The sequence below is a fragment of the Heterocephalus glaber genome, unplaced genomic scaffold (genome assembly GCF_053883595.1).
Source record: "Heterocephalus glaber isolate CG9 unplaced genomic scaffold, H.glaber_assembly_v1.0 deba00001442, whole genome shotgun sequence".
Taxonomy (NCBI): Eukaryota; Metazoa; Chordata; class Mammalia; order Rodentia; family Bathyergidae; genus Heterocephalus; species Heterocephalus glaber.
This window is the reverse complement of record NW_028258296.1, coordinates 49,442,337-49,463,286: the sequence shown is the minus strand read 5'-3', so window position 1 is coordinate 49,463,286 and position 20,950 is coordinate 49,442,337. Positions and strand designations below refer to the sequence as shown.

At 35.8% G+C, this 20,950-nt stretch overlaps 1 protein-coding gene across 11 annotated transcripts in view; it reads right to left on the bottom strand.

Moving 5' to 3' along the window:
• Sycp1 (synaptonemal complex protein 1) overlaps nucleotides 1-20,950 on the bottom strand; it is a 161,937-nt gene that overhangs the window by 14,146 nt on the left and 126,841 nt on the right. For 7 of the 11 annotated variants that reach the window (XR_002397969.2, XM_087213298.1, XM_087213296.1 and 4 more), the window contains one exon: nucleotides 16,426-16,605. The exons of the other annotated variants lie outside the window; for them this stretch is intronic. Coding sequence is in view for 6 of the 7 variants with exons in the window: in XM_087213298.1 (XP_087069424.1) it covers nucleotides 16,426-16,605 (180 nt within the window). In the remaining variant the exon portion in view is untranslated. The remainder of the gene's footprint in view (nucleotides 1-16,425; nucleotides 16,606-20,950) is intronic. 11 annotated transcript variants of the gene reach the window in all.

Genomic DNA, 20,950 nt, shown 5'->3' with positions numbered 1-20,950 from the left:
AGCAACCCCAAAGGGAAATGAGATGGAACACTCTGATACTCAACCACCTGGACACACTGAACTGGCAACAAAAGGGGATCTGGAAAAAATGAAATCAGAAATAACTTCTTTGATAACAGGAGAAATTGTGCCCCTAGTGCAAGACATGATTAATAAATCTAGAGAGGAGCTCAGGAACATAATGGAATTCCAACATAAGAAACAAATGGAATTTATAAAACAGATGCAAATAGATTTCCAGGACATGAAAAACTCCATTGAAAGTCCACACAGCAGAATGAGCCAATGGGAGGACAGAATTTCAGATATAGAAGATAAGATTGCAATTACTGATGAGGAAAAGAAAAATTGCTTCAAAATTATAAGGGAACATGAGAAATCAATCCAGCAGCTGCTAGATGATGCAAAGAAGAATAACATAAGACTGATTGGAGTCAATGAAGAAACAGGAGACAGTGCAGATGACATAAAAAAAAAATCTCTTCACAGAAATAATGGCAGAAAACTTCCCAAGCAGGGGAAAAGAACTTGACATACAGATAAGTGAGGCATATAGGACTCCAAATAGCGTTGATCAAAAAAAATCTACACACAGGGATATAATTGTTAAGATTCCAGAAACACAACAGAAGAACAAAGTTCTACAAGCAGTCAGAGAAAAGAAACAAATCACATACAAAGGAAAGCCCATCAGAATCACAGCAGACTTCTCAACACAAACCATCAAGGCAAGAAGAGCTTGGAGTGACATATTCCAAGCCCTAAAAGAAAACAGCCTCCAACCCAGATTGATGTACCCTGAAAAACTATCTTTCAAAATGGATGGAGAAATAAGATACTTTCATGACAAAGAGCACCTTAGGAATTTTGTGAATACCAAACCAGCACTCCAAAGAATTTTACACAATAGCCTAGGAACAGACATTGAGGATCACAACCCCAGGAAGCAAAGCAGAATGAACCCATCTGGCATGACAAGAAATTAAATGTAAAAGGGGAGAACCCAACAAAAAGAAAAAGTCATGGCAATGACAAGTCAATACGTTTCACTTATAACCATCAATGTTAATGGTCTCAATTCACCAATCAAAAGAAATAGACTGGAAAAATGGGTCAAGAAGCAAAATCCAACAATATGCTGCATACAAGAAACATGATTCAAAAGGAAACTCATAGACTGAAAGTTAAAGGGTGGAAAACAATACTGCATGCAACAGGAACCCGAAAAAAAGCAGGAGTAGCTATCTTCTTGGCAGATCAAGTAGATTTCAAACCAACACTGATTAAGAGAGATGAAGAAGGACACTACATCCTTATAAAGGGAAGAATCCAAGAGGAAGAGATGACAATCATAAATATCTATGCACCAAACACTAGTGCACCCAACTATATAAAACAAATACTAACGGACATGAAAAGTCATATATGCACTAATACAATTGTAGTGGGGGACCTCAACACCCCACTGTCACAAATAGATCAACTCGACTAAAAATAAGTAATGAAATACTAGAACTCAATCGAACTCTTGAACAAATGAACTTAACAGATGTTTACAGAGTCTTCCACCCCACAAAATCAGAATACACATTCTTCTCAGCTGCACATGGGTCATTCTCAAAAATAGACCACATACTCACACATAGAACATGTTTAAGTAAGTGCAAAGGAATTGGAAGCTATCCCCTGTATATTATCAGACCATAGTGCAATGAAATTGGAGATCCATAGCAAAAGAAACTCAAAAAATTTCATAAACACGTGGAAATTGAACAACACACTTCTGAAGAACCAATGGGTCACAGAGGAAATTAAAGAAGAAATCAGACAGTTCCTTCAATTAAATGACAATGACAATACAACATATCGGAATCTATGGGACACAATGAAAGCAGTCTTATGAGGGAAATTCATAGCAGTGAATACGCATATTAGGAAAACAGAACGAGCCCAATTAAACAACCTGATGCTGAACCTCAAGCTTCTAGAAAAAGAAGACCAGGACAACCTCAAAGCTCATACAAGGGAGGAAATTATAAAGATCAGAGGAGAAATCAATGCAATGGAGACTAAGAGAATGATACAAAAAATCCATGAAGCCAAGAGTTGGTTTTTCGAAAGAATAAACAAAATGGACAAACCTTTAGCCAACCTTGTCAGAAAAAAGAAAGAAAAGGCCCAAATCCATGCAATTAGGAATAAAAAGGGTGAAACTACAACAGACCCAGCAGAAATACAGAGGATCACCAATACCTACTTCCAGAACCTATACACCAATAAGATGGACAACACAGAAGAAATGGACAGATTCCTAGATACATATGAATTACCAAAGTTGAACGAAGAAGACCTAAAAACTCTGAACAACCCAATATCAACCAATGAAATTGAAAATGTAATTAAAAACTTATCAACTAAGAAAAGCCCGGGCCCTGATGGCTTCACTGCTGAATTCTACAAGACATTTAGAGAGGAACTGCTGCCACTACTGTTTAAACTCTTCAATGAAATTGAAAGGGAAGCAATACTCAAAAATTCATTCCTGGAAGCAAGCATCACCTTGATCCCCAAAGCAGAGAAAGACCCAACTGAAAAAGAGAACTATAGGCCAATCTCACTAATGAACACAGATGCAAAAATCCTTAATAAGATACTGGCAAACAGAACGCAGAAGATCATCAAGAAGATCATACACCCTGATCAAGTGGGATTCATCCCAGGGATGCAGGAATGGTTCAGTATATGCAAATCAATCAATGTAATACACTATATCAATAGAGCCAAGGACAAAAACCATATGATTATCTCCATAGATGCAGAAAAAGCATTTGACAAAATCCAACATGCATTTATGATAAAAACCCTACAAAAAATTGGAATAGATGGTCTCTATCTCAAACTGATAGAAGCCATCTATGAAAAACCAACAGCCAATATCATACTAAATGGTCAAAAACTGAAATCCTTCACACTAAAATCAGGAACAAGACAAGGATGTCCACTATCACCACTCTTGTTCAATATAGTTCTGGAAACATTAGCCATGGCAATTAGACAAGAGAAAGAAATAAAAGGAATAAAGATAGGAAAGGAAGAAGTCAAATTGTCATTATTTGCAGATGACATGATACTCTATATAGAAGACCCCAAGAACTCCACCAAAAGTCTTCTAGACTTAATAACCAAATTCAGTCAAGTAGCTGGTTACAAGGTCAACACACAGAAATCAATAGCTTTCCTCTACACCAATGACAGACTCACTGAGAGAGAAATAGGGCAAATAATTCCTTTCACAATAGCATCCAAAAAACTGAAATACCTAGGAATCATCCTAACGAAAGAAATCAAAGACCTCGTCTCTGAAAACTATGGCACTCTGAAAAGAGAGATTGAAGATGATATCAGAAAATGGACAGACATCCCCTGCTCCTGCTCAGGAAGGATTAATATAGTGAAAATGGCCATACTTCCAAAACTGCTATATAGATTTAATGCAATTCCAATTGAGATCCCAGCAGCATACATCATGGACCTTGAGAAAACAATCCAAAAATTCATTTGGAACAAGAAAAGACCCAGAATAGCAAAAGCAATTCTAGGTAACAGAGACATGGCAGGGGCTATTACAATCCCCAACCTGCAACTATACTACAAAGCTACTGTGATAAAAACAGCATGGTACTGGCAAAGAAACAGACTTGAGGACCAGTGGAACAGATTAGAAGATGCAGAAACAATGCCAGACACATTCAGCCATCTCATCTTCAATAAAGGAGCCAAACACCCTCACTGGAGGAAAGATAGCCTCTTTAATAAATGGTGCTGGAAAAACTGGGTTTCAACTTGCCACAGATTAAAACTAGACCTGTATCTCTCACCATGCACTAAACTAAAATCAAAATGGATTAAAGATCTAAATATTAAAATAGAAACTCTGAACCAGTTGGAACAGAGGTTAGGTAGAACCCTTGAAGACATTGGTGAGGAAAAGATTTTGTGAACAAAACCTCAGTTGCCCTGAACTAGCACAAACAATGAACAAGTGGGATCTCTTCTTATTAAAAGGCTTCTGCACAGCAAGAGAAACCACCAGCAGTGTGAAGAGACAACCCACTATGTGGGAAAAAATCTTCACCTGCTCTTCCTCAGACAAAGGTCTACTATCTCGAATCTATAAAGAACTTATAAAGATCAGACCTCTCAAATTTAAAGACCCCATCCAAAAATGGGCATTTGAAATGAACAGACATTTCTTAGACAAAGAAGTAGAAATAGCAAATAAATACATGAAAAAATGTTCAACATCACTGGTCATTCAAGAGATGCAAATGAAAACAACGCTGAGATTCCACTTCACTCCAGAAAGAATGGCTGCTATCATGAGATCAACCAATAACAAATGCTGGTGGGGCTTTGGGGAAAGAGGAACCCTGCTCCACTGCTGGTGGGAGTGTAGACTGGTGCAACCACTGTGGAAAGCAGTATGGAGATACCTCAAAGAACTAGGACTGGAAGTCCCATTTGACCCCGCTATTCCACTGCTGGGGATCTTCCCCAAAGAATTAAAAGAATCATACCACAGTGATATATGTGCACCCATGTTCATACCAGCACAATTTGTAATAGCTAAAACTTGGAAACAGCCCAAATGCCCATCAACTGGAGACTGGATAAAGAAAATGTGGTTTTTTTTATAAAATGGAGTATTACTCAGCCATAAAAAATGAGACATTAGAGACATTTATAGCTAAGTGGAGGCACATTGAGGCGATACTCTTAAGTGAAATAAATAGGACACTCATGAATAAATTCCGAATAGTTTCTCTGGTGTGAGAAACTGAAAGTGTAAATAAGGACTAAATGTATAATAGGTCATGTGAAATAGGAAGAAAAAGGGCAAAGGGGAAGGAAGTGGGAGGGCTAGGGGAAAGGATAGAAGGGAATGGGATTAATATGAGAAAATGGAAAAATAGGAACAAAATCTTTGTAAATAGGGAGGACTGGAGGGGTTGAAGGGAGGGCTGGGCAAGGGTGAAAAATAAGAACCAAGAGAGACTATGTAAAGGTGCAAATTTCCAATGATGAATGTCATTATATTGTTCACCTAAAATGTACCAATGATTAGAATGAATAATCGAAAATGTAAAATAGGAAGAAAAGGTCCAAAGGGGTAGGGGTAGTGGGAGGGGCATGGGAAAGGAAAGAAGGGAAAGGAAAAATGATGGGAAATGGAAAAAATGGAAATAAAGTCTTTGTAAATAGGGAAGGGTAGAGGGCATGCAGGGAGGGCTAGGAATGGGGAAAAAATAAGAACCAAGATGCATTATGTAAAGGTACAATTCCCAATGAGAAATGTAATTGTGTTGTATACCTACAATGTACCAATAAAAGAATTTAATTAAAAAAATAAAGAATGAGAGCAGAGTTAAGACAGAAGGAATATTCAAAAAGAAAAAAAGGCTGAAACCACTCAAATTTGATATAAAAAAATCAATCTCCACATCTAAGAAGCCTAGCAAACTCTAGCTAAGATAAATTCTATGAGAACCACATCCAGATACATCATAAACTATCAAAAGCCAAAGCCAAAAAAAAATTGAAAGCAGTAAGAGAAAAGTAACTCATCATGTACGAGAGACCCTTAAAAATACTGACAGCTGATTTCTCATTAGAAACCATGGACCGAAGAAGAACATAGGTGGATATATCCAAAGTGCTTAAAGGAAAGGAGAATCACCAAAGAATTTTATGTTCGTCAAAATTGTCCTTCAAAAATAAAGGAAAAAATAATACATTTCTAAATAAATTAAAACTGAGAGGATTTGTCATTTAATATATTTCTCTATTCTATACCACTACTATCAGACAAAATAGACTATAAAACAAAAGTTGAGGCAAAAAAGGACTTTTTTAAGAATAAAAAGGTCAATTCCTCAAAACATGCTATAAACATACCCCAAAATAGTACAGCCAAAAACTGGGACAAATAGACAATTCAACATTAACAATCAGAGACTCCAATACCCCACTTAAATAACAAGTAGAACTACCCCAAGGGCATAACATTGGGTTACAACAACTCATCCCATACTTTTCTACTATAAATTTGTACTTTAGAATAATAACATCCAGCTATACATCTCAGTAGCTGCATCTAGGGGATACAGGAAGCAATCTTTGTGTTTGTTACAATGAACAAAAAGGTCTGTACATGTGTGCAAAAGTGCCAAACCAGGATTTTTAGCTACATAACACTCTTGTCTAACAGGTTTTATGTATCTTTACATAAGCATCACAGGGGGCAAAACATACCTACACCACTCTTCTGTTATGAAAACATGTATTTTATCATAATGGGATGTGGGTGTGGCTCACAGTAGTGCACCTAGGGAAAGCAAAAACCCATCTGTGTATTCACCCACTTGGCAGATGAATGGCAGCAACAGGTGAGTTTTATCCATGAAATACTCATTGCTAAATTTCTGTGCATTTAGGATTCTTTTTTTTTTTAAGTTTTCTTTTTTTTTTTTCTGGTAGAAGTAGTCCAATTCATTACAATGGCACATGAAAAACCAGATTTGCAAGTTTTAGAAGAGGTAAAAAGTGAATCATCAGATTACTCATAGATGGGTGATGAAGATGATAATGACTTAGACATTGGCCATGTGAGCCAAAGTTCCTGTGACAGTAAAACGGAGCCAGAGTTGACTGATACAGACAAAGGGAACTCAGCTCTCCTTGATTCAGATGATGAAGAAAACAGCAATATGAGTACATATTTGACTAGTCAAAATGTTGAAAAATGATCACACAACCAAATGGAATGATCCAATGTGAGAACTAGGTCCAAAAATATAGTAAGGATCTTGGCAGGGGTGAAACCTATTGGACAAAATGACAGCACTGCCATTCAATGTTGGAAATTGTAACAGACAAAATGCTACAAGATGTTTTGAAATACACAAAAGCCAAAATACAACATAAAACATTCCGTAAACACCAATAGCCATATTCAAAATATATTTTTTATGACATCTCACTAACTGAACTGAAATCATTCATAGGTCTGCTGTACTTAGCAAGGATTTCTCATGATCATCGCAGGAATGTGAAAGACTTATGTAAAAGCAATGGGTCAAAATATGCCATAAAAATTTATGCCCTTGTAGATGTGAAGATTTATGCTTTCAATTTAGAAATTTATCCTGGAACTCAGCCACCAGGTCCTTATTCATATAGTAATAAACCAAATGATGTTTCAAACAGACTTGTTCCTCCCATCTCCCAAACTAATCAGAATGCGACATTTGACAATTGGTTTACCAGTTTCCAATCAATGTTACATTTGCTAACAGCACAAGATGACCATCACAGGATCTGTAGGCAGGAACAAAGCAGAAATTCCAAACAAAATTTTGCAATTTCAAATCAGGATTATACAGTATAATCTTTAAATTTCAGAAAGAGATAACACTGGCTTCATATATGGCCAAGAAAAACAAAATGGTACTGCTGATGTCAACATTGCACCATGATGGAAATATTGATAGGGAAATCTCAACAAAATAGAAGCCTGAGATGGAAACTTTCTACAACAAATCCAAAAGTGGAGTAGATGTTGATGAGTTATGTGGCAAATGTGATGTCACTCAAAACACAAAGTGTTGGCCAATGGTTGTGTTTTACTCAATCCTAAACGTGTGGCATGAATAGTTTCATAGTTTACAAAGAAAATAACAACTGCAAAATATCACAGAAATTTTCTTAGAGGATTGGGACTGGAACTCATAAGAGATCATTTACAGCAGAGGACGAACAAAATGTTTCGGTGTAGGGCACTATGCAAAAAAGCTGTAGAGCACACTGGTGAGCTGGCAGGTGAACAGGCAGATGCAGCATCTCAAAGACCTGCTATAATAACAGGAAAACAAAAGATGTCCACTGCGCCCTACAAAAAAGGAGAGGAAAGTGCTTGCTTAGGCAGCACATATACTGGAGAAAAAAAAAGGACAGAAAAATAAAATGTACATGCTATAAGTGATACTTATGTATGGAACTTACCATTTTCACATATGAAGACTGCCTTGGGTGTGACAGGTGAAGCAAAGATTATTTCTGTGGTGGTTTTTTGTTTGTATTTACATTGTTGTTCACATAGGTTTTTATTTCTGGTGCTATCTTTTAGGTTTTGTAAGCAAGTAAAGAGCTAATGTGAAAATGTTGATGTCTATTCTAAGCCCTCATTATATATTTGATATTTTATTTTACTGATTCTTATTTTCCTGCTAAGTGCATGTGGTATAATATAGTAGGAAGCTCCTGACAAAACAGGAATACAAGAAAGGTGACAAGAACAGCCTGCTACACAGGAAAGGAAAGTAACCGAGATATGTGCATGAAAAATGCAGTTGTCAGGTGTGAAGACTCCCTTGGGTATGACAATTGAAACAAAGATTATCTCTGTAATGGATTTTATTTGCATTCAGATTATAGTTCACATGGGTATTTATTTCTGATGTTATCTTTCAGGTTTTCTAAGCAAGTAAACAAGTGATGTGAAAATGTTATCTATTCTAAGTCCTCAACACATATTTGATATTTTATTGATAGCTTATTTTCCTGCTAAATGCATTTTGTACAATATAGTAAGAAGCTTCAGACAAAAGAGGAAAACAAGAGAGGTGACAAGAACTACCTGCAACACAGAAAAGGAAAGCTGAGCACATGTGCTGTCAGTGTAAGCAAGACCTATGCATGCAGTGAAAGCAAGACAACATGCAGTTGTCATGTGTGAAGACTGCCTTGGGTGTTATAATTGTAGCAAAGGCTATTTTTGTTCTAGAGTTCTATTGGTATTTTCACTGTAGTTCATATAGGAATTTATTTCTGATGTTATATTTTAAATTTAGTAAGCAAACACAGGAGGTAAGACTCTCCCAGTACACAAGAAGAGGCTTCTGGGCCACTGCACCATCCCCACCCACCAGCACACATGAGGTGAGCTGCTCCCAGTGCACAAGACGAGGTTTCCAGGCCGCCGACAGCACACAGGAGGTGAGTAACACGGGCACCAGCAGCACCTCCTCCTCCCCCCCACCCCGTCAAAATGAGAAGACACATAAACAAGTTTCAAAACCAGACATCCAGATCATCTACAGCAACCCCAAAGGGATACGAGATGGAACAATCTCATACTCAACCACCTGGACTCCCTGAACTGACAACAAAAGAGGATCTGGAAAAAATGAAATCAGAAATAACTTCTCAGATAACAGCAGAGACTGTGCTCATAGTGCAAGACATGATTAATAAATCTAGAGAGAAGTTGAGGAACATGATGGAATCCCAACACAGGAAACAAATGGAACCCATAAAACAGATGCAAATAGATTTCCAGGAGATTAAAAACTCCATTGAAAGTCTACATAGCAGAATGAGCCAATGTGAAGACAGAATTTCAGATACAGAAGATAAGATTGCAATTAGTGACCAGGAAAAGAAAAATTGCTTTAAAATTGTAAGAGACCACAAGAAATCAATCCAGCAGCTGCTAGATGATGCAAAGAATAACGTAAGACTGATTGGAGTCAATGAAGAAACAGGAAAGAATGCAGACAACATAAAAAAAACTCTTAACAGAAGTAATGGCAGAAAACTTCCTAAGCAGGGGGAAAGAACTTGACATACAGATAAGGGAGGCATATAGGACTCCAAATAGTCTTGATCAAAAAAAATCTACACATAGGCATATAATTGTTAAGATTCCAGAAACTCAACAGAAGAACAAAGTTCTACAAGCAGTCAGAGAAAAGAAACAAATCACATACAAAGGAAAGCCCATCAGAATCACAGCAGATTTCTTAATGCAAACCCTCAAGGCAAGAAGAGCTTGGAGTGACATATTCCAAGCCCTAAAAGAAAACGGCCTCCAACCCAGATTGATGTATCAACCTTCAAAATTGATGGAGAAATAAGATACTTTCATGACAAAGAGCACCTTAAGTACTTCATGAATACCAAACCAGCACTCCAAAAATTTTCAGACAATATCCTAGGGACAGACATTGAGGAACAGAACCCCAGGAAGCAAAGCAGAATGAACCCATCTGGCATGACAAGAACTTAAATGTAAAGGGGGAGAATCCAACAAAAAGAAAAAGTCATGACAATGATAAGTCAATACGTTTCAGTTATAACCATCAATGTTAATGGTCTCAATTCACCAATCAAAAGAAATAGACTGGCAGAATGGGTCAAGAAGCAAAATCCAACAATATGCTGCATACAAGAAACACACTTAATGCAAAATGAAACTCATAATTTGAAAGTTAAAGGGGGAAAACAATACTCCATGTGACAGGAACCTGAAGAAAAAAAAAAAAGCAGGAGTAGCTATCCTCTTTGCTGATCAAGTGGATTTCAAACAAAATTCTGAAACACTCTGGTCCCAAGAATTTCAGATAAGGGATAGTCAACTTGTATGTACAAATCCGTTGTGAACATGTTTTCATTCCTCTCAACTAAAAACTTAAGAACAGGGCTGTTGGTTCTTAACAGTAATACAAGAAATTTTTATATTGTTTTCCAAAATGGTTTTATCATTTTACATTCACATTAGCAGTATTAGAAAGTTCTAACTGGTTCACACCTAAGCTGACATTTCTTCTTTTAAAACTTTTAACTTCATCTCCCTAAGTGTATAGTTCAATCTTGTTATTGTTCTGATTAGTATTTTTCTGATTCTAGTGATGCACACCTTTCCTTCTGCTGTCTGGCTATTTATCATCTTCTTGTGTCTACTTTTTAACTGGGTTGTCTATTAGTGAGCTGTAGGAGTTCTTTACATATTCTGGTCATAGGTTATATGCATTGTAAATATGGTCTGTTTAAGGACTACTTTTCATTTTCTTAATGATGTCATTTAAAGTTCTAAATTTTGATGGAATCTCATTTATCAATTTTTTTCTTTTATACAACATGTTTTTTATACCCTAGGAAATTCTTGTCTACCCTAAATTCATAAACATTTTCCTTTATAATTTCTTCTTAAAGTTTTATACTTTTAGTCTTTCATAGTTAGGTTCATAGATCCTTTCAAGTTATTTTTATGTATGGAAATAAAGGGTTGAGGTTAATTTTTTATATACAGATACCAAGTGTTCTAGTGCCATTTGCTGAAAACACTGTCTTTTCCTCTGCTCTTGAATTGAGTTTATGTTCTATAAAATGTTAATCGTTAAATAATCTTTCAAAACTCAGTGGACCATATATGTGTAAAATTCTATTTCTAGATTCTCTGTTTTATTCCAATGATCTATATGTCTTTCCTTACACCAACACTGCCTTGATTACTGTAGCTTTAGAGGAAGTCTTAAAATTAGGTACTAAATGTCTTCTAACACTGTTTTTTTCTTTTTCTTTTTACTTTTCTATATCCTTTGTACTCCTACATTAACTTTTAGATTTCAATATCTAATTCTTCATTTATAGCAAGTATACATAGACATGAATTTTTATATATATCTTGTGTTTTCTAATCCTGCTAAATTCAAATACAAGTTCTAGGGGCTCCTAGAGATTTCTTAGTATTTTCTCTGTAGATGACCACTTCATCTACATATAAAGATTTTACCTTGCCAATCCTATCCTAATTGTGTCATTTTATTGCCAGACTATTTTGGTTTGGGCCTATGTTTCAAAGTTTAATGAGCAGATGAAGAGTAGGCATATCTGCCCTTGTTCCCCACCTTAGGGAGAAAGCATTGTATCTTTTCCACTCATATAAGGCATTTTTGCTGGAAGTATAGAGTACATGTCTTTGATCTGTTGAGAAGATTCTGTTCTACTTCTAGTCTCCTGATAGCTTTTACCATGAACAGCTGTAGAATTTAGTCCAATACTTTTTCTCCAACAACTGACAGCATCATATGGCTTTTTCCTTTTCTCTGTGAAAATGATGACTTTGGGGGATGGATCTTCCAATGCTGAACCAACACTGCCATCCCTATAATAAAACCACTTTCTAAATATTGCCAGATCTGACTTCTAATAGGTTGTTTTGTTAAACAAATTTCTATCTATGTTCATACTTTTTTCTTCTATTATCTTTATCCAGGTTTAGGATTAGCACAATGTGGACTTCCTAAAATGAGGGGAGAAGTGTTCCTTCTTTTTTCTGCTTCAAATGTTTGATATAATTTATCAGTTAAAATGTATATGATCCTGTCGTTGTCATATAGGTAGGTTTTCAAGCTAGGAATATACTTTCTTTAATAGGTGCTATTCAAATTTTATATTTCCTCCAGAGTTAGTTTCATTAATTTGTCTTCCAAAGTACTTCTTAGAATTTGTCAAATTTATTTCAAAACAGATTTTTGTAATATGCTTTCTATATCCTTTTAAATTCTGTAAAATCTGTGGTAATGTCTTCTAGATCTTGATATTGTAATTTTTAAAATGTATAATTGAGATCGTATAATAGGAAGAAAAGGTCTAATGCAGTAGAGAAAGCGAGAGGGGTAGGGGAAAGGAAAGAAGGGAAAAGAAAAAATATGAGAAAGGAAAAAAACAAACAAAATCTTTGCAAATAAGGAACGGTAGAGGGGGTGGAGGGCAGGGGAAGGGGAAAAAAATAAGAACCAACATACTCATGTTAAGGGTACAAGTACCCAATGATGAATGTTACTGTATTGTATACCTAAAATGTACCAATAAACTAAATGGGGAAAAAATTATAATTAGGAAAGTAAGAAGACAACATAGAAAAATGCTTATGATAAACAAGACTAAATGGAAAAGGCAGTTTATAAAAGCACATGTATACTAGCGATGCCACAATAGAAAAGTTATAAAAACACTGAAGTGGAACGTTCTCTTATTATCACAAAAATTTTTAAGGAAAATAAGTAATCTTGAAGCAGTCATTATTAAATATGCTAGCAAATATTTGGCCACCAGAAACTAACAGAGAAGTTTGAAAGCAGGCATATTTTAAAACAAATCTAATAAAGTAATTCTTCTGAAAAGAACTGAAATATTTCTATAAATGTACCCTTTAGTTTACTCTACATGAAAGATAGTTATTTTCTATACTAAAAGGGTTTTTCTGAATTTCTCCAATATTCTTTATATTTTTAGTTTTTCTGAAAGTTAATCAATAGATCCATTCTGGAATTCAAGTTGGCTGATGGTGCATGGTTGTAATCCCAGCACTCAGGAAGCTGAGGCAGGAGGATTGCCACAATTTCAAGACCAGCCTGGAATACATAGTGAGGTTAAGGTCAGCCTGAACTACATAACAAAACCCTGTCTCAAAAAAATAAAAAATGGAATTCAACTTGGCAAGGTACTTCGTTACTGCAATAATTGCAAACTAATATATGTTCCAGATCAAGGAAGCAGTATTGTGCAAGCAAAACAGGGAGGCTATGATATTTATTAATGTTCTGTTTTGTGATTACCTAACTTAGGAATTTTAGAGAGAAAAAAGCATAAGCATGAGAATGAATATTGTTCTTATAAATATTTTTCTAGTCTTAAAGTAAAAGCTAAAGATGTAATAAGTTTAGGGTGAAATTACTTTTCTAGTAAAAATGTATCATGAATCAAAAAATAAATGCTTATGGCTATTTTAAAAAATAAATAAATATAGCAAGCAAGTACATAGCTGATGTGAAAATGTTGATATTTAGTCTAAACACAATACACAGTAAGAATTTAATACTTTATTGTATTGATACTTTACATTCCGGTTAACTATACACTGTATAATATAATAAGAACCTCCTGACAAAACAGCCAGACCAGCAAGATGTCAAGTATGTCCTACAAAAAGGCCAGGAAAGCAAAACACGTGTTGTCACTGTAAGCAATGTGTGTGTATGGAACGTGCTGCTGTCATGTGTGAAGACTGCCTTAGGTGTGATAATTGAAATAAAGATTATTTTTTGTAGAGCTCTATTAGTATTCTCATTGTAGTTCACACAGGAATTTCTGTAGTTATTTTTTAGACTTTGTACACCAAAAAAGTTGATGTTGAAAATTTTGATGCTTTTTTATGAACACTCAATAAATATTAAAAATTCAATACTTTTTTTCCTGTTTAATAAAACTCAAAATTAAAATTAATAATTCATCAATAGAAGTATTCTAAATGATAAATGTGGGTATTATACATCCATGTTTCTACACCTTTATGATAAAATTTGCATTATGTCCCTTAGCTAAACAGCAAATAAAGAGAAAATAGAATACTTCAAAATTCTATGGACCAATCATATATTTAGGAAATCTACACATATATGAAAACAGCACACTCTTAAATGATCAATGGGTCAAAAAATAGTTGTAAGGAAGTTAGAAAATACTTTGAGATGTACAAAAATGAACACATTCCAAAAGTTGTGGAATGTAGTGAAATCAGTACTTTGAAGGAAATCTCTAACTATAAAATATCATCATTAAAAATTAATGGAAAAACTGTGAAAATCAAATAAAGGTTTAAATTTAGTTAAGAGCAGCATACTTTGTAAGATTTTTGGTTTTGACAAATGTAATATGGTAATGTAAAATATTAAAAATGGGGAAAACTGGGTGAGGGATATACAGGATTTCTATATACTACCCTTTTCTCTTTTTCTATAAATTCAAATTAACTGACAAATAACAAGTTTATTTTTTTAAAAAGGTAACCACACTCACTATAATGGGTAAATTTTTAAAGATTTGTTAAAAATATCATGGATGATAAAGCTATTGAAGCACTAGAACTCTCAAATCACAGTTATGATGTAAATTGGTACAATCACAAAACTGAATGCCAATATATACTAAAAGAGAATATATGCATAAGCTATGATCCAGCAATTTTATTACTAAGTACATATTCAACCAAAAAACAAATATATTAAGTACTGGAATTTTTATAACAACACTATTCATAAAAGTCCAACCTGGAAACTACCCAACTGTTCATTAACAAAGCTACTTATAAACTGTGATATAGTCACACAGTGAAATACTATATGGAAGTAAAAATAAAGAGTACAAGTTCAACCAAAAATATAGATGAGTACAATAAACAATATTAAATGAAAAAGTCCACATAAAAAATACATATTATATGATTCCATTGTAGAAAATGCCAAAAATAGGTACATCTGATATTAGAAGATGAGACAATAACTAGCCTTGAAAAAGAGAGTTTCTGTGACTGGAAGGGGGAATAAGCCGTTCTTCTGAAGTGATAGTAATATTCTGTGTTTTAATATGGATATTGTTTATAAGGTTATGCTTGGTTTAATTTCATTTTGAATACTTAAGATCTGTGCATTTTACTTAAAAATATTTCAACTAAAATTTTTAAAGAGAGGTCTTTCTTAAATAGAGATCACTGAACATTTTGAAAATTGTGGTAGTAAATGTAATTGAATAACCGTAAATAAATGCTTTTCTAAGCTGTGCATTTTACTAATTTTCATTATTTTCACAAGATGGATAATATTGTGTATGTAGAGGAGATCAGCATGTTAATAGAACTCTTTTACTCTGGAATAAAGCTAGAGAAAAGTACAAGTAATACATACACAAAAGAAAGCAAACTATGATTAAGGCCTCATTCTTCTCTAGGTCTTATTTAAAAATGGGAGAACAGGCCTAGTAATTAACATATACCTTTCTTCTTCCCAATTAGTTTAAGGAAACAGAGAGAAAGGCATGAAATTTCAGCTTAGAGGAGTAGAGACATGTTGGAATACTCTTCACCTCAACTCCCAAAAGAAGTGAGGCAAAAATACCTAGAGTATTTAAAGACTAGGGGTACCTTCAAGAAGGAGAGACTGACATCTCATTCTCTAGTAGGATATAAGCTTATGGAGCAAATTTGTTTTTTTTGGTTTTTCTGTTTTTGTGTCTAACTGAGGAGAGGAAAAGGAAATTAAGACAGAAATTAATGGCAGGAAGGAGAGAAGTGTCAGAAGGAGAAAATTCTGCATTGTCTCTTAGCATGGCAAGAGTATAAGAATTCCCCATGGATTAAGTAAACACATGGAAGACAGCTAAAACCTCGCTATGGCACCTGCTCCAAGATGACTGATAAAGGGCTCTAAAAGCAATGTGATATAAGGTAAGCAGCAAAAGGAAATGACTGCAATCATATTGTAAAACATCAAGTCAGAACCAGATTTCCCATATCAGAGACTTACACATTGGAAAATGACGAGCAAACTATGGAATCTGTTCAATATGCCATTCTAGACTTAATGAAATAGTAAAAATAAAATTATTTCATGCTGGCACAACATAAAAATTGAAAATTTCTAGAAACTAGTTTATATGTGTGTATAATACTAGACATAATAGTATATAATACCAGAACCTTTTTTAATTAATAAAAGTATTACTACTATATTAGAAATGTTAACCAACCTTTGGTACTGGTGTAGACAAACTGCTTTTGGTAGATGTCCACAGATAGTCTCTTTTATCTTTGGATTTACCATAATCAGTTGATAAGAAATTTCGAGATACATTTTGTGTAGGAGTTGCTTTAGAATCAAATTTCTTGTAACTAGTTTCAAATGTTTCCCATAAAGATGTCTGTATTTTCTACATTAAACAAAAGTGAGTAAAAACATCATTAAAATTAAGTGTTGTTTTAATTATTTATTTCTTTAATTAAATTGCAGCAACTAGTAGAATACTGAAATAAACTGGAATTTATCCCCAAATTTCTTATTGATTAAACTTTGTAGTGACAATTATTTTAAGGAATACTTTCCCATTTAAAATGAACTGACAATTTCTCACAAACTAAAAGGAAGTCTTTACCCATTGAAGAATATTTATCTCTTCATAATATATCAAAGAAACACATGATTCCTTACAAGTTACATTCACTTCTGAATGTTGTATTTCCAGTGATTCACTTGCATAGCCATGCACGGTTTTTTTCTTTTGGTACTGGGGATCGAACTCAGGTCCTTCCGCTTGCGGGGCAGGAGGTGGAACCACTGAGCTAAATTCCCAGCCCAGCATGCACTTTTTGCACTGTATTATTTAAAATATATATAGCATTTACTCCATGCCAAACCTGGTGTTTCCTATCCAGTTTAGGGAGTTCCGCTACAGTAACATTCCTAAACTCATCACCTTCTTAGGGGAGGAACAATGACTTAATATGAGTGGTGAATTTGGAAGAAGAAACAATACAGCTGGTGAAAATTTTTTCATATGTTTATTTGCTATTTCTACTTCTTTGAAAAATGTCTGTTCATTTCAGATGCCCATTTTTGGATTGGGTCTTTAAATTTGGGAGGTCTGATTGTTTTAAGTTCTTTATAGATTCTGGATAGTAGGCCTTTGAGGAAGAGCAGATGAAAATTTTTTCCCACATTCCACATTCTCTTCAACTGCTGGTGGTTTCTCTTGCTGTGCAGAAGCTTTTTAATAAGAAGAGATCCCACTTGTTAATTGTTTGTGCTAGTTCATGGGCAACTGAGGTTTTGTTCATAAAATCTTTTCCTACACCATTGTCTTCAAGAGTTCTACCTAACCTCTATTCCAGCTGGTTCAGCGTTTCTGTTTTAATATTTAGATCTTTAATCCATTTCAATTTTAGTTTAGTGCATGATGAGAGATAGTAGGTCTAGTTTTAACCTTTGGCAGGTATGGTGGCACATACCTGTAATCCCACCAGCAGGAGCCTGAGGCAGGAAGCTCGCTGTGAGTTCGAGGCCAGCCTGGACTACATAGCGAGTTCGAGGCCAGTCTGAACTACATAGCGAGACCCTGTCTCAAAAAAAAAAAGAGAGAGAGAGGAACTGAAAACAGTATAGCCCTTTCCTTATGCCACCCCTCCAGCCTGAACAAGAAAAACACACATCTACTCTGCTCCTTTATGCAAAACTTTACAAAAGCAGGGTATCAAATGGGTAGCTCTGTCCTGGTCAAGCTCTACTTATGACACAGTAGGTAAATCCATCTAATCTGGGGTTTCAAGACTGAGAAATTCTCTTGACTTCAATTAAAAATTACACTCTTTAATATTAACTTATTAACAATAAAAATATTCTGTTGCTTCTCCTTTGTTGTTCTCAATTGGTTGGTTCAGAACTTGAGGACAAATGACAGAAATTAACTGATTTGATTGGCTGACTGATTTTTGAGACAGGCTCTCACTATGTAGCCCAGGCCGGCCTTAAACTCAGCAATCTTCTTGCCTCAACCTCTTGAGTGCTAAGATTACAGGTGTGCATCATCGCGCCCACCTCAGAATGTCATTTATTTAGCCCCCTCAAAACTAAAATTAGATGTAATCTAAATATAAGCTTTAGAAGGCTTTTCTTTAGTGCTGGAGACAGAACCAGGAGCTTGAAAGATAGGCAAGCATTCTACTACTGAGCTATACTTTCACCAAGCTTTAGAATTTTTAACGAAAGTATTTTGCATCAAATATCAGAACACTTTCAAGACGAAATACAAAAAAAACAAAAAAAAAAGAGGACATACAGAAGTATCTAGACCCCCGTCAGCACAGAGGAGGTGAGCTGCTCCCAGCGCACAAGAGGAGGCTTCCAGGACATAGTACCAACCCCACAAGCACACAGGAGATGAGCCACTCCCAGCGCACAAGAGGAGGCTTCCAGGCCACCAAACCACCCCTGCCAGCACACAGGAGGTGAGCCACTCCCAACGCACAAGAGGAGACTTCTGGTCCACCATACCACCCCGGCCAGCACAGAGGAGGTGGGCCACTCACAATGCACAAGAGGAGGCATCCAGTCCACCATACCACCCCCGCCAGCACAGAGGTGGGCCACTCACAATGCACAAGAGGAGGCATCCAGTCCACCATACCACCCCTGCCAGCACAGAGGAGGTAAGCTGCTCACAATGCACAAGAGGAGGCTTTCGGTCCGCCGTACTACTCCTGCCAGCACACAGTAGATGAGCTGCTGTCAGCGCACAAGAAGAGGCTTCTGGGCCACCGTACCACCCCTGCCAGTACACAAGAGGAGGCTTCCAGTTCACCATACCACACCGTCAGCACAGAGGAGGTGAGCCACTCCCAGCCCACAAGAGGAGGCTTCCAGGTGCCGTACGACCCCACCAGCACACAGGAGGTGAGCCACGCAGGCACCAGCAGCACCCCCATGCCACCCCCGCATTGAAATGAGAAGGCACGTAAACAAGTTTTAAAACCAGAATTCCAGATCACCTACAGCAACCCCAAAGGGAAATGAGATGGAACAATCTGATACTCAACCACCTGGACTCCCTGAACTGGCAACAAAAGAGGATCTGGAAAAAATGAAATCAGAAATAATTTCTCAGATAACAGCAGTGACCGTGCTCATAGTGCAAGACATGATTAATAAATCTAGAGAGGAGCTGAGGAACATGATAGAATCCCAACACAGGAAACAAATGGAATCCATAAAACAGATGCAAACAGATTTCCAGGAGATTAAAAACTCCATTGAAAGTCTACACAGCAGAATGAGCCAATGTGAAGACAGAATTTCACGTATGGAAGATAAGATTGCAATTAGTGACCAGGAAAAGAAAAACTGCTTCAAAATTGTAAGAGACCAAAAGAAATCAATCCAGCAACTGCTAGATGATGCAAAGAATAACATAAGACTGATTGGAGTTGATGAAGAAACAGGAGAGAGTGCAGATGACATAAAAAACTTCACAGAAGTAATGGCAGAAAACTTCTCAAGCAGGGGAGAAGTACTTGACATAAGATATGGGAGGCATATAGGACTCCAGCTAGCCTTGATCAAAAAAAATCTACACATAGGCATATAATAGTTAAGATTCCAGAAACCCAACAGAAGAATAAAATTCTATAAGCAGTTAGAGAAAAGAAACAAATCACATACAAAGGAAAGCCCATCAGAATCACAGCAGACTTCACAATGCAAACCATCAAGACAAGAAGAGCTTGGAGTGATGTATTCCAAGCTCTAAAGGAAAACAGCCTCCAACCCAGACTGATGTACCCTGTAAAACTATCTTTCAAAATTGATGGAGAAATAAAGATACTTTCATGACAAAGAGCACCTTAGTAACTTCATGAATACCAAGCCAGCACTCCAAAAACTTTCAGACAATATCCTAGCAAAAGACAACGAGGATCAAAACCCCATAAAGCCCAGCAGAATGAATCTGTTGGGTGCGACAAGAAATTAAACGCAAAGGGGTGAATCCAACAAACAGAAAAGGTCATGACAATGATAAGTCAATATACGTATGAGTTATAACCATCAATGTTAATGGTCTCAATTCACCAATCAAAAGAAATAGACTGGCAGAATGGGTCAAGAAGCCAGATCCAACAATAAGCTGCATACAAGAAACACAATTAATGCAAAATGAAACTCATAGTCTGAAAGTTAAAGGGGGAAAACAATAATCTGTGTGACAGGAAACCGAAAAAAAAAAAAAACAGGAGTAGCTATCCTCTTTGCTGATCAAGTGGATTTCAAACAAAATTCTGAAACACTCTAGTCCCAAGAATTTCAGATAAGGGATAGTCAACTTGTATGTACAAATCCCTTGTGAACATGTTTTCATTCCTCTCAACTAAAAACTTAAGAACAGGGCTGTTGGTTCTTAACAGTAATACAAGAAATTTTTATACTGTTTTCCAAAATGGTTTTATCATTTTACATTCACATTAGCAGTATTAGAAAGTTCTAACTGGTTCACACCTAAGCTGACATTTCTTCTTTTAAAACTTTTAACTTCATCTCCCTAATGAGTGTGTAATTCAATCTTGTTATTGTTCTGATTAGCATTTTTCTGATTCTAGTGATGCATACCTTTCCTTGTGCTGTACTGGCTATTTATCATCTTCTTGTGTCTACTTTTTAATTGGTTTTGTCTATTAGTGAGCTGTAAGAGTTCTTTACATATTCTGGTCACAGGTTATATGCATTATAAA